Source organism: Octopus sinensis, linkage group LG7 (genome assembly GCF_006345805.1).
Source record: "Octopus sinensis linkage group LG7, ASM634580v1, whole genome shotgun sequence".
Lineage (NCBI taxonomy): Eukaryota > Metazoa > Mollusca > Cephalopoda > Octopoda > Octopodidae > Octopus > Octopus sinensis.
The window spans coordinates 19652821-19667841 of record NC_043003.1 but is presented as its reverse complement, the minus strand read 5'-3'; the positions used below and the strand labels follow the sequence as shown (position 1 = coordinate 19667841).

At 37.0% G+C, this 15021-nt stretch overlaps 1 protein-coding gene across 1 annotated transcript in view; it reads right to left on the bottom strand.

Moving 5' to 3' along the window:
- LOC115214350 (cysteine-rich hydrophobic domain-containing protein 2-like) overlaps positions 1-5916 on the bottom strand; it is a 31875-nt gene extending 25959 nt beyond the window's left edge. Inside the window, exon 1 of the mRNA XM_029783544.2 lies at positions 5726-5916. Within this exon, the coding sequence (XP_029639404.2) occupies positions 5726-5910 (185 nt within the window). The 5' untranslated portion in view covers positions 5911-5916. The remainder of the gene's footprint in view (positions 1-5725) is intronic.
- Between the last annotated feature and the right edge of the window lie 9105 nt (positions 5917-15021).

Genomic DNA, 15021 nt, shown 5'->3' with positions numbered 1-15021 from the left:
AATCCCTTTGACTGTTTGTCCCCTCTATGTTTAGCCCCTTGAGGGCAAAAAGAAATAACAAACAATATCATTCATTTCCAATATTCCGCGAGACCATGTCTGTCCATGGGGAAATTATTACCTCGCTTGGAAACAGGTGAGGATAGGTAACAAGAAAGGCATCTGACGACAGACAATCTGCCTCAATAAACTGTCCTACCCATGCAAGCAGGGGAAAAGTGAAAAGTGGATGTTAAAAATAACAATATGGATGACATAATCTGGCTACATTTGCAAAACGAAAATTCTAAGCTTTAGCAAGAAATAAAACAGCTACTCATTGTTTTTACTTCGTTGTATTCTGTTGTAAGTGGATTCAGTGTTATGTTGTAATTGTAAACTAAACAATAAACCAGATTGTAAATAACTACAAGAGGAGAATTGAGACATCATCAGTCAAAAACATTGAAAGCTTGACATCGAAAAAAAATTAGCCAATTGTCATCAGATTCAGAATAGTCATTAAATTACAAACCATGTAATTTTTATTTGTTTTCTTCCTTTTCATTGAAGTTTACACATCTTTTTTTTCATTTACAGTAATCAGTTATATCCATCCATGTTCATTTACTGTTTTACTTGTTTCAGTCATGTAACTGTGGCCATGCTGGAGCACCGCCTTTAGTCTAGTAGATCAACCCCAGGACTTATTCTTTGTAAGCCTAGTATTTATTCTATCGGTCTCTTTTGCCGAACCGCTAAGTTATGAGGGCATAAACACACCAGCATCAGTTGTCAAGTGATGTTGGGGGGACAAACACACACACAAACATATAGACACACATACACATCATCATTTAGCGTCCGCTTTCCATGCTAGCATGGGTTGGATGGTTCAACTGGGGTCTGGGAAGCCAGAAAGCTGCACCAGGCCCAGTCTGATCTGGCAATGTTTCTACGGCTGGATGCCCTTCCTAACGCCAACCACTCTGTGAGTGTAGTGGGTACTTTTTACGTGCCACCGGCACAGGTGCCAGACGTGGCTGGCAAACGGTCACGGTCGGATGGTGCTTTTTACGTGCCACCGGCACGGGGGCCAGGCGAATATATATATATATATACACAACAGGCTTCTTTCAGTTTCCGTCTACCAAATCCACTCACAAGCTACTTACCACACAGCCACTCCTTATATTTTTAAAGCCTGATACTAATCCTATTGGTCTCTTTTGCTAAACTGCTAAGTTATGAGGACATAAACAAACCAACACCAGCTTTCAAGCAAGGGGGGGGCAAACACAAATATACACACAGAGGCTTATTTCAGCTTCCATCTACCAAATCCACTCACAAGTTTTTGGTCGGCCTTGAGCTGGAACAGACCCAAGATACCGCACAGTGGGACAGATCCTGAAACAAAGTGGTTGACAACCAAACCTCTTCACACACAGCCACGCTATGGTAGTTCTAATAATTTTGCTGCTTATTTAATGTAGGCCGCTTGTTACAGTTTTGTAAAGGATCCATTTGTGATGAATAGTAGTTTCATATAGGTGAGGGTAGTTTAGTTTGAGGACAAGAGAAGTAAAAACAACTGATGTGAGAGACACACAAACACTGAGCGTATATTCAATTTCCTGTCCTGTTATCATCTACCAAAAAATATATATATATTTTAGAAGATTGTATAATATCCGGGTAGATAAGGTGTCGTTAAATTTCCACATAAATCAATTATGAGTGAGAGAGTAAAATGTTATGACAGCTGAAACGAAGTCACTGTGTCTGTTCCAACTGAATAGTTTATGTGAAAGTCACACACATCTGAATGTTACATACACATTCGTCTTGGCACATTAACTAAAATCTGACTCTCACACTCCACCCTCACTACCGCCGCCGCCGCTTGCACTGGATCAGGCTTATTTTCTAAATATTCCACCAGATAAGCGACCCCCACCCGCCTCGTAAACACGAAGGATTTTATAAGTGGTCGCCAAACAAGCTAGAAATAACAGCCAAAATAATATCTTTCATCTCACACCGTACCGTCTAAAATAAAAAGGCGACAATCGAGAATGGAATCCTAAACTGAACACGTCTTGAAAAAAAAAAAAGTGCATTGAATTCTGTTCAATAAGGCTAGCCCTAGAGCAACGAGAGAGTTTCCACGTGGCTGCTCGACCTGGTCTGCTAGAAGTAGTAGCCAAATCTCACCTACAGTCTTTTAAAAAAAATGACCCACTGGATAATGTATTTCTAGGTGTACAATATGACGGGAGTGATCATGGATGGCATGACTCTGATCCTAGTTTTTTGTCACTCAAGAGTTGACCACAGAGCTAAATACAGCAGCTTAAAGATTAAAAGAAAACATTTGTAGCGTTCGACATTTTCGATATGAAACTTATTAATAGCTTCATTTGTTCCTAAAAAAAAATTATTATACAACAAAAATATCAGCAATCAACGTAACATTGACAGCAATGTCAATAAAACTCAACAATAGGCGCAGGAGTGGCTGTGTGGTAAGTAGCTTGCTAACCAACCACTCGGTTGCGGGTTCAGTCCCACTGCGTGGCATCTTGGGCAAGTGTCTTCTGCTATAGCCCCGGGCCGACCAATGCCTTGTGAGTGGATTTGGTAGACGGAAACTGAAAGAAGCCTGTCGTATATATGTATATATATGTATATGTGTGTGTGTTTGTGTTTGTCCCCCTAGCATTGCTTGACAACCGATGCTGGTGTGTTTACGCCCCCGTCACTTAGCGGTTCGGCAAAAAGAGACCGATAGAATAAGTACTAAAAGGTGGTGCTCCAGCATGGCCGCAGTCAAATGACTGAAACAAGTAAAAGAGTAAAAAGAGTATAAACAAGCTTAACCACTGCCACGACCATCACCACAACAAAAACCAACAACAACAAAGCTTTATCAACAAGTATGACTTCTTTGTGACCCGTTTTAACACCATCACATGAACACTCGGGTGTCTCTTAGTGGAAGTTCACGCAGTTGCAAGCAACTTTCTCCCTTCCTCCTGCCATTCTCTGAAAGACACCCTGACAAGGACCATAAGAGCTACCCTTCCTTCCCCAACTAAGTCAAGAGTTCCTTACCTGGGATTCCCCCCTCATCTCCAAGAGGTACAAATAAAGAGGGAACGTATACACTATATGAAAATCGATTTTCAAAATAGCATTATTGATTTATTCTTAAAAATAACTTTGTCTCGGTGTCCTATTAAGTACACCAAGATTATTGTCCCAGAGAACTGTAGCTCAATTTCAGGCACGCTTGTGTGCGATAAGAGGTTTTTTTTTCCCAACCACATAGTTCCGGGTTCAGCTCCGCTGTGTCACTTTGGACTAGTGTCTACTATAGTTTGGGGCTGACCAAAGCCTTGTGAGTGGATTTGGTCGACCAAAATTGAAAGACGCGCGTTGTGTGTGTGTGACCATCACTTGACAACTGGTGTTGGTGTGGTTATATCCCCGTAACTTAGCAGTTCGGCTAAAAAACCAACAGAATAAGTGCCAGGCTTTAAAAAAAAATATCGGGGGTTGATTCATTCGACTAACATTCTTCAAGGTGGTGTTCCAGCATGGCCGTAGTCTAATGACTGAAACAAGTAAAAGAATAATAGAAAAAAAGAACTGACCCTTTCACCTTCCAATGCAATAATACTTTTTGTCGTGGGTGTAAAGATTTAACCTAGGGGTACGGCGACACAGAAAGGATTAGAAATCACTCCTCTAAATTTAGTTTTAAAATGTGTGGATAGAGGGAATCATATCGGAAACCATGACAACAATAAAAATTACCCAAATACCAACATCAACCACTACATGCGACCGTTCAGCCTGCTACACCTAGCAGCTAAATTTTCGTTAAACCACGATGTGCCTTCTGCAAAAAGAAATAAGAAACACACTGGGATAATATAGTCCAAGGTAAACTACAACAGCAAATAAGATAGGCTGGTAATAGCTGCACTACGTCGGACCATCATAAATCAATTTGATCGGAGCAGACCTGGGACGAAACAATTACAACCATCTAGCTAGCAACTTACTCTGTGTGCTTGTACAAAGGCTTGTGAGATGAGTTTAAGGCAAATTTGAAACCCACACGCATCAATACCATCCATATACAAAAGGATGTTTGGTCTTATCTACCTACCTATCCAAGTAATAGCATTACCCTGTTACCTTACTAAACATATACAAAAAGGAAATGAAAGTGGGGGGAAAACTCCAATCAAAAGCACCTGTGTATAAGACACAGAACGCATGTGGTAGCCCTCATGTATTATTCGACATACTAGAAACAGTAACTAAATCTCCCTCAAATCACATTATACTGTCTTAAAATGGAAGGAAACATTGAACAATGTAGTCCTAGATACACTATACTGGAAAGAACAAAAAAATACAAAGGACGTTAATTGCCTTTGACCTGGCACTGAACAACAATACAGAATGCATCAAATGTAATTATCTTTTTTCACCTTGCTTAGGGCTCTTTTTCTTTGTTTTGTTCCATTTGAAGGATAATAAGGAAAGGATTTTCTCGTGCAACAGAATACGGACACACAGTGACTATACGACAAGCGTTTTAAAGCCATTCTTCCCTGCCAAGGCAAAGATTTTTCCCGCAGGCCCCACCACAACAGTCTCTTCCATTATACCCATGTTTACGTTTAATAAGAATTTTTTTTAACCATTCAGGCCTGCGAAAACAACTCTTAGACTTGCCCTATCTTACAACATATTCTTATATTAAACTTTGGTGTAAGGCTGTAATATTCCTATTAGCAATGAAACGAGAGAAATATCCAGATTCTATTCAATTTCTGGGAATTTTCTCAGAGCGATATATATAGAAAGTTTGTTTTGTATAAGCCATATTTAAGTTCTTTCTCATATTCTAAGCGTCACCTTCAAGGACATGCAGTGGAATTGAGCCAGTGGCCAGGTTGCAGAAGAGCAAAGAAACTTTCTGACACTTTACAGTACACGAAGCAATTAAGAAATAAACGAAAGTGAACAACAGTTAAATAGATAACATGACCCTTCCACGATGTAATTGCTTCAGTGTCAACACTCAATCTCAGGTCAAGTCACTTGCCAAGCAAGTACAACTCCGATATATATATATATATATAATTCGCAAATACACACTATACGGAACCAGCCTGGGAAGCCTCTGCGTTATCGCTCGACCTGTTGGAAATAGTAGCCAAATATCCTTCAAATTCACACCGTCCTGGACACGTTGAGTAACGTCGTCCCAGATACACTAAGCCTGAAGCTATAAAAAGAATTTATAGTAAATAAAAAGACGAAATGGTGACTGCTGGAATAAGACTTCTCAACCATAGATGACCTGAACCTAAACAATTACAGTGGGAAAACAGAAAAAAAAAAGGAATTAGGGAATCGACGAAAGACAAACAAGCGTTTTGAAATATCTCTGTCCACACAGGTGGAAAAAAAAATTGCAAAAGCCACTGTATGCCTAGATATTAATCACTGGAACTTATAGAACGGGATATACAAGTTCCCAGACAAGTATTTTGAGAGGTTATTTCAGATCAACATAGAAGGAAAGGGAAGAAGAGAGAAGCAATTACATTGAATTAACAACTGTGGCTTGGTTTGGTCGTCTACATACATGAGGTGGATAGACGACTGATTAGAAGAAACGGGTGACGAAAAGGCCGCAGAGAAAGGCACAGGTACTTACATTGTGACATTTCCTGCCCCTCGAATTACTACTGGATCGGGAACAGTGATGATAAATTCTTCTAAAGGTACTTCAGCATCGTCTTCTTGGTATATAGTATCGAAATCAGCCATTCTCCAACTAAGACGGAAGCGTAACTGTTTACTAGCATGACTACCGCCCTCTTTTACTGAGCTGGGAAACATGGGGAGTTAACTCTAACCTAATTTTATATATTTTTATTCGGAGACAAAACAGGGGAAAGGCTGAAAGGCAAAGAAAGGTTGAGCTTCAGTGATTAATTTAGATAATAATCAATAACAAGATAGCTTCTTTATACACACGAGTATTTTTTTTTTAGTCATGAATATTCCGCTCTACGCCACCATATTGTACTTTGTTTAATCATACTGAGTACCACTTTGATCTTAGTTGCATTCTCACCCATGTGATGGTATTGATCATATATATATATATACACACACACACATATATAAAAATATATATATACACACACACACATATATATATATATATATATATATATACACACACACACACATATATATATATATATATACATACACACACACACACACATATATATATATATAATATATTCATATATATATATATAATATACATATACATATATACATTATATATATATCCATATATACATATATACATATATATAATATATATATATATATATTATATATACACACACACACATATATATATATATATATATATACATATATACATCCATATATATATATATACGTTAAACGACGATGATGATGATGATGATATACATATATACATCCATATATACATATATATATATACACGTATATATAGATATATATATATATATATATATATATATATATACATACCTACATATACATAAAACACACAAGCGTACATATATATATATATGTAATGGTTAGTTCTTCATTGCAGTCGACGTCACCAATTGTAACAGTTTGTTGTTAAGGTGTTGGTTGCCAGTATGCATGATGGAAGAAGAACAGTGATTGAGACTGTAAAGAAATATTTATTTACCATTACTTTAATATATACCATACCTCGAAGGGTAGGCTAGTTGTAATAGTATAACACAGTTCATAGTTAAAGAAAGTTAATTTCGGCCTGTAAATGTATGTACACAACCTCACAGTAGTATATAGAGAGAGATATGGTAATATTGGAGAGAAAAGAAAAGCAAGAGAGCGTGGGACAAGACAGCTTCTACATTGGTTAATTCTATAGTTGTCACTCTATGAAGTTACCTCAGTCGAGACAGCATTTCGCTTGGGCGAGGCAGGTACCTCTCTGTCAGTCGCTCTCACTGACTTACTTTGGCTTACGGAGTTCTTGTCTTTATAACTGTCCAAAACCAGCTGGAAGGATAGACATATTGTTGAGAACAATAGATTTCATTGGCGGTCTGTTATCTCTATTCTAGCTTAGAATTATCTGTTATCTCTATTCTGGCCTAGAAGAGGTTAGATAGGTCAAGCAACAAAGACATTTTGCTTAGCGAAGGCATCTAGCAAATGTAACTGCTGTCACTCAGAGAAAATCTATTGTTTTACTGTGAGAAAAGTGCTGTTGAACTATTAAGTGAAATTTGGCTATTGAGGATCAAATTCATGCTATGCCTGCATGAACCACTACATATATGTATATATATACATCATTTATACATTATTTATACATTATATATATATATATATATACATCATTTATACATTATATATATATATATACACATCATATATTTATACATTATATGTTTATGATACCTATATAATATATGTATCTATATATACATTATATTTATAATATACACATATACACATAGATATAATATAAATAATATATATATATATCTGTATAACATATACATAGTATGTATATAATATATGATATTTATGTATAATAGGTGTATGATGTGTGTGTGTATCCATTATATGCAACAGAAATAGTATTATATTAAAAGATTAAAATAGCTATCTGTATATCATACTTACTGCAGATACATCTCAAAAAAGGCATATTTGTGTGTGTGTGTGTGTGTGTGTGTGTGTGTGTGATGTTGCTACTGCTGCTGCTTTATCCCAAGTAGAAACTGCAGGAGTTATTTCAAGATGATGTGAGCTTTCTTTTGATGGTGAATAAAGTTACCACATTGTTGGAAACAAGTCTGTATCTTAAACAGGTACCTCAGGATCACAAGCATTTCACTCCTTAACCTGAACAGGGTTGTGAGGACTGAATTAGCCTTCATCTACAGAAGGGTTTCATCTACAATCTCTTAGTCTCAGTTGCCATGGTTATCTCCTTAGTGGCTTTCTTTGGTTGTTTAAGTTCCAAATCAATTTTCTACAAGAGACAAATCACTGATTTTGCTGGGAAACTGCAGCAACCAACTTCAATGGGAAACAAAGATGTATACCATCTTTCGATAAAAGCCTCATCAACCAGGTCCTGGTGTTTGGCTTTCGTCTGCTGATGAGATTTGTCAAGACTGTTCTCCCAGGGCTCTCTGAGTTCACCCATGAAGATGGGTTTTTTTTTCTACCCAAGGATAGAAGAACCAAGTCTGATCAGGTCAATGTTACTGCCACCACTTCTGGAAAGATGAGTTTTACTCCACAGATCCACTTGCATTTCTCATTCAGGGGTTTTATACACATTAGAAAATGGGTTCCACACAGCAGCTTTGCTTGAGGTGCTTTAGTATCTTTCTTTAAGAATCTGATACTTTTGGGTAGTGATGCCTGTGGCTTGTTGGCCTTAACTTTCTGTAAGTCCATCTACTTGGCAATTTCAGTAAGGACCTTATTGTGTCTCCATTTGTATTAGCCTTCTTCCAGTATCCTAGGGTCCCTACTCAAAATGTTGTTTACAGTGCAAAGAATTGCTTCACACTGCTAAAGGAATTAATTTTCTTTGTCTCAGATTTTAAGTTTGTAGATGCTTGCTTACAGTCATCCACAGTACACAAGAGGAAGGCCGTCTTTCTGTGGTCAGTAATCCAGAATTCCCTTTAAGCCAATGGTCACTCTGTATTCTGGCAAGCAAACCCTATTACTTTTACATAGTGATCTTCTTCCATTGCTTTTCCTGTCCCTTGCTTTATGAACCCTCTCCTGCCTTTAGAATTGGCACCACTTCACCTCTTGGTGTTGTAGTTGTCAAATCCTTGCCATTCTTGACAGATCAGACCAACAATCCCCTGATGTCTTCAGTATATGTTTCAGCTTACTTCACAGTTTCCTGGGGTTTTCCACTTCTTGCCACCCTTCAATGGCCTTGTTACTGTACCTAACCTTCTCATTCTCAGAAAGTAACAATATATTAACTGCTCTTAACTTAGTAGCGTTAAATTCTCCCACTATCTATGATATTGATAAGTAGAGCTTGGAGATCTTTCTGTATAGGTTAACCAAATGCAAAGTTAGAAAACACATAGACAATTTTACATGTTTTTTTCTCCATTGCCTCCACCTATGTCATGAGTAGGTCATAAAGCAGGAATAGCCACTTCAGTTTGGGTTATTTTGCCATAATATAAGTAGTACAGCTTAAAGCAGCTGAGTAGTTGATTCAACTGCTCTCCATCCAGTTGGTTAGTTAGTGTTTTTGGTGTTGTCATTGTTCTTCAGGATACTGTCATAATTCAACCCAAGGCACAGAAATGTTGAAATCTCAGATTTCTGAAAAGTGGAGATGTTTGTCAGCTTTTCTTTCATGATACTCAGGCACTTAGACTTCCCTGGGTTGAATTTCATACATAATCATGCACCCATCTTTTCCACTGAGCTCAGGGTGATGATGTAATAATTGTTGTTATCCATGTTATCTATCTATCTATATATATATAAATGTTACCTGTGTGTGTATTTATACAATATACTTATACACACATGCATATATATACATACATGAATATATATATATATATATATATATATATCAGCCTCCCCTGGCACCTGTGCCGGTGGGACGTAAAAAGCACCCACTACACTCAGAGTTGTTGGCATTAGGAAGGGCATCCAGCTGTAGAAATCTTGCCAGATCAGACTGGAGCCTAGTGCAGCCTTCTGGCTTGCCAGTCCTCAGTCAAATCATCCAACCCATGCCACCATAGAAAGCGGACGTTAAACGATGATGATGATGATATATACAAACTTGTTACCAGTTCAAATATGCTTGATGCATATTTAAACATGAAAGAAAGCCATACATATGTGCATGCATACATACATACATACATACATGCATTTATGTTATGTAAGTAAGTATGTATGGCCCAAACTCCAAATTTACTGTCAACAATATTCTTGTTTAAGAATAAACTTGTACTCTACAAAAGTATAGGCGCAGGAGTGGCTGTGTGGTAAGTAGCTTGCTTACCAACCACATGGTTCCGGGTTCAGTCCCACTGCATGGCACCTTGGGCAAGTGTCTTCTACTATAACCTTGGGCTGACCAAAGCCTTGTGAGTGAATTTGGTCGATGGAAACTGAAAGAAGCCCGTCATATATATATATATATATATATATGTTTGTGTGTCTGTGTTTGACCCCCCCCCCCAACATCGCTTGACAACTGATGCTGGTGTGTTTACGCCCCGTAACTTAGCGATTCATTAAAAGAGACTGATAGAATAAGTACTAGGCTAACAAAGAATAAGTCCTGGGGTCGATTTGCTCGACTAAAGGCAGTGCTCCAGCATGGCCGCCGTCAAATGACTGAAACAAATAAAAGAATAAAATAAAGAATAGAATAAACCCATAGATTAATGTCAAATTGCTTTTATTATAACTAAGCATAAACACACATACATGCCTATATGCATACATACACTCCATACATACATTCATATATACATAAATATATGCATACATATATATATATATGTATTATAATACATACACACACACATGCACACACATCATTACACTTTAATAATCAGAGTTACAGCTATTCTCTTGAGCTAATAACGAGTTAACACGTTTGCTTGATTTATTCAATGCAACTACCTAAGCTCCTTGAAAAAATGACAACCACTCGTATTATGTCCTGCTGTATCTTAAACAGCCTGTCTACACAAAAGATGTGTGAGCCATGAACTAGAAAAACTGATTGCATTATATGTTTAATTATATATCCTCATTCATAGATTTACTGAAGCAGAGCTGACAAAGACTAGAGCAAAAAAAAAAGTAAAAAACTCCAACAATTTATACTTTCATTGACATAACTACTGAAATCCTTATAAAGTTCTTTTGTTTTGCTATTGATTTGGTCTATGTTATGTTTGGTTGACTACCATTATTAGCCTAAGTAGAAAATTGGCGAGTTATTGGAATTAACATGAATTAGGTAAGATATAAGAGCTAGCAGGAATTATCAAGAACTAATGACAGATAACAAGGCAGTAAGCTGGAAGAATCATTAGCCTCTTGGACAAAATGCTTAAAGTATTTCTTCTAGATGCTTATGTTCTGAGTTCAAATCTCACTAAGGTCGACTTTGTTTTTCATCTTCAGAATTGATAAAATAAAGCACTAGGCATATACTAGGTGGTGATGTAATGAACTTGTCCTCTCCCATCGAAATTTCTGACCTTGAATACCACACTGGATTGGTATCCCTTTCAGGGTAATGCTGTGATCTCAGTCAGTTGTACACCAAGTAACTGGCCTTATGAGTTGTATAAGCCAACTAAGGATAAGTTGAAAAAAATAAAAAGAATTAAGGGTAACGGATGAGATACCATGAAAACTAGAACGTGAGAAATAAGTGCTTCATCAAAAATTTGTTAGTCCAAGTTTCTGCCAATAGTTCAAAATGATCTAGTGGCAGATTTTGTCTGATTAGAGTGTGAGAAAATAAATGGGTTATATCAATTTTTCATACCAAATTTTCACTGCAAATCTGGATAAACAGCTAGGATATTTACCTATTATTGGAATTATAAATGTAAATATCCTGTGAAGAAGAATATGTTTTCTGTTTATTGATAGCTATAATATACTATTATTTAAACATACAAGGGCAGTTGATTGGTAGGTTTAGTGGTGGATAAAAATATTTTTCTCATCACTTCTGAGCAAAAGAACTTACCATCAATATTTTTTTTTCTTTATTGCCCGCAGGGAGCTAAACTTAGGGGGGACAAACAAGGACAGACAAAGAGATTAAGTCGATTACATCGACCCCAGTGCATAACTGGTACTTATTTAATCGACCCTGAAAGGATGAAAGGCAAAGTCGACCTCGGCGGAATTTGAACTCAGAACGTAGCGGCAGACAAAATACCTATTTCTTTACTACCCACAAGGGGCTAAACACAGAGGGGACAAACGAGGACAGACAAACAGATTAAGTCAATTAGATCGACCCCAGTGCGTAACTGGTATCTATTTAATTGACCCCGAAAGAATGAAAGGCAAAGTCGACCTCGGCGGAATTTGAACTCAGAACGTAGCGGCAGACAAAATACCTATTTCTTTACTACCCACAAGGGGCTAAACACAGAGGGGACAAACGAGGACAGACAAACAGATTAAGTCAATTAGATCGACCCCAGTGCATAACTGGTATCTATTTAATTGACCCCAAAAGAATGAAAGGCAAAGTTGACCTCGGCAGAATTTGAACTCAGAACGTAGCGGTAGACGAAATACCGCTAAGTATTTCGCCCAGTGTGTTAACAATTCTGCCAGCTCGCCACATTATTACCATCAATATTATTTATTATTATTAAGGTGGCAGGCTGGCAGGATTGTTAGCATGGAGGGCAAAATACTTAGCAGCATTTCATCAATCTATACATTCTTGGTTCAAGTGTCAACGAGATCAACTTTGCTTTCGTTCTTTCAGGGTTAATAAAATAAGTACCAGTTGAGCACTGAGGTCCATTCAGTTGACTTAGCCTTTCCCTCAAAATTGCTGGCCTTGTGAAATCACCATCAATATCATTATTTTTAAGGCGGCAAGCTGGCAGAATTGTTAGCACACCAGGCAAAATGCTTAGCTTCATTTCATTTGTCTTTACATTCTGAGTTCAAATTCCACCAAGGTTGACTTTACCTTTCTTCCTTCCAGGGTCAATGAAATAAGAACCAGTTGAGCACTGGAGTTGATATAATCAATTTGCTCCCCACTCCCCACCAAAAAAAAATTGCTGGCCCAGTGCGAAAATTTGAAACAACAACAACCATCACCATCATCATCATGATTATCATCATTATCCTCATCAGCATCAGCATCCTCATTATTATTAAGGTGGTGAGCTGACAGAATCATTAGCATGCTGGACGAAATGCTTAGCAGTATTTCACCTGTCACTAGGTTTTGAGTTCAAATTCCACCAAGGTCAACTTTGCCTTTCATCCTTTCGGGATCGATAAGTACCAGTTACGCACTGGGGTCGGTGTAATCGACTTAATCCCTTTGTCTGTCCTTGTTTGTCCCCTCTATGATTAGGCCCTTGTGGGCAATAAAGAAATTATATATATATATATATACACTATATATATGCTATATATATTCACAAAACACACAGTGGTATTTGAATTTCAAAGTTATGAACTCAAATTCCACAATAATTGTTTCATCTTGGTTTTCTGCCTAAATTTCTGTCAGTTTTGTAGCTATTATAGCTATCAAACAACTCTGATAGACCCAATTATCTATGATATGTAATGCAAATAACATTCACAGGATTCCTATGCATTTGTAATCCCTTTCATTAGTTATTCTGAATATGATAAACTTACTTAAAAACAAAAAAAGACAACCTTGAGGTATTCAATAACCTTATTAATAATACAAACCAGCTATAGAGAACAAGAAACATGGCAACTGAATTCAAAACAGAGTCTTTCAATTTTTACATTGCCACTGACTCACGAAATACCTGTTACCTCTGTACTAATTAATAATTTATATGACATTTGTATATAGATTATAGTAACTATCTTGTGTAAATCACTACTTGCTAAATGTTTTTCTAACTGCTTTTATTAATTATTAAATATGTATATATATATATATATATATATATATATATATATATATATATATATATTATACATATATATTCTTTTCTTTTCCTTGAGCCCTTGGACTCACGAGGCTGGTTATCTAGTTTCCATGGCTTATAAGTGGTTGAGATCCTAACATTTTCCCTGAAGAGGATGTCAGTGGATTGGGGCAAGTCAATTACCAGACTGGTACTTTATCTTATCAGAAATCGATGAAAGGTAAAGTGAAGCTCAGGGGGATTTGAAGTCAAAACATAAACAACTGGAAAAAATAAATGGTACTAAGCATTTCGTTCGATGTGCAACCAATTCTGCAAGCTTCTCTTTTATATATATATATAATATATATATATACATAGGAGGGGTTCAGTCACACTGTGTGGCACCTTGGGCAAGTGTCTTCTACTATAGCCTCGAGCCAACCAAACCTTCTGAGTGGATTTGGCAGACGGAAACTGAAAGAAGCCCGTCATATACATGTATATATATATATATATGTATGTATGTATGTATGTATGTATGTATGTATGTATGTATGTATGTAAGTATGTATGTATGTGCGTGTGTGTATATGTTTGTGTGTCTGTGTTTGTCACCCCAACATCGCTTGACAACCAATTCTGGTGTGTTTACGTCCCCGTAACTTAACGTTTCGGCAAAAGAGACCGATTGAATAAGTACTAGGCTTACAAAGAATAAATCCTGGGGTCGATTTGCTCGACTAAAGGTGGTGCTCCAGCATGGCTGCAGTCAAATGACTGAAACAAGTAAAAGAGTAAAAGAGTATATATATAGACACATACACACATACATATATGTACTTATGTATGTATGAATGTGTGTGTGTAAACATATATATATATATATGTGTGTGTGTGTGTATATATATATATATGTGTGTGTGTATATATATATATATATGTGTGTGTGTGTATATATATATATATATGTGTGTGTGTATATATATATATATATACACATACATGTCCAACCCGTGCTAGCGTGGAAAACGGACGTTAAACGATGATGATGATATACAACGGGTTTCTTTCAGTTCCGTCTACCAAATCCACTCACAAGGTTTTGGTCAGCTCGAGGCTATAGTAGAAGACACTTGCCCAAGATACCACGCAGTGGGACTGAACCTGGAACCATGTGGTTCGTAAGCAAGCTACTTACCACACAGCCACTCCTACACCAATATACTTTTATTTATTTATATATTTTTATCTTATTATTCTTTAC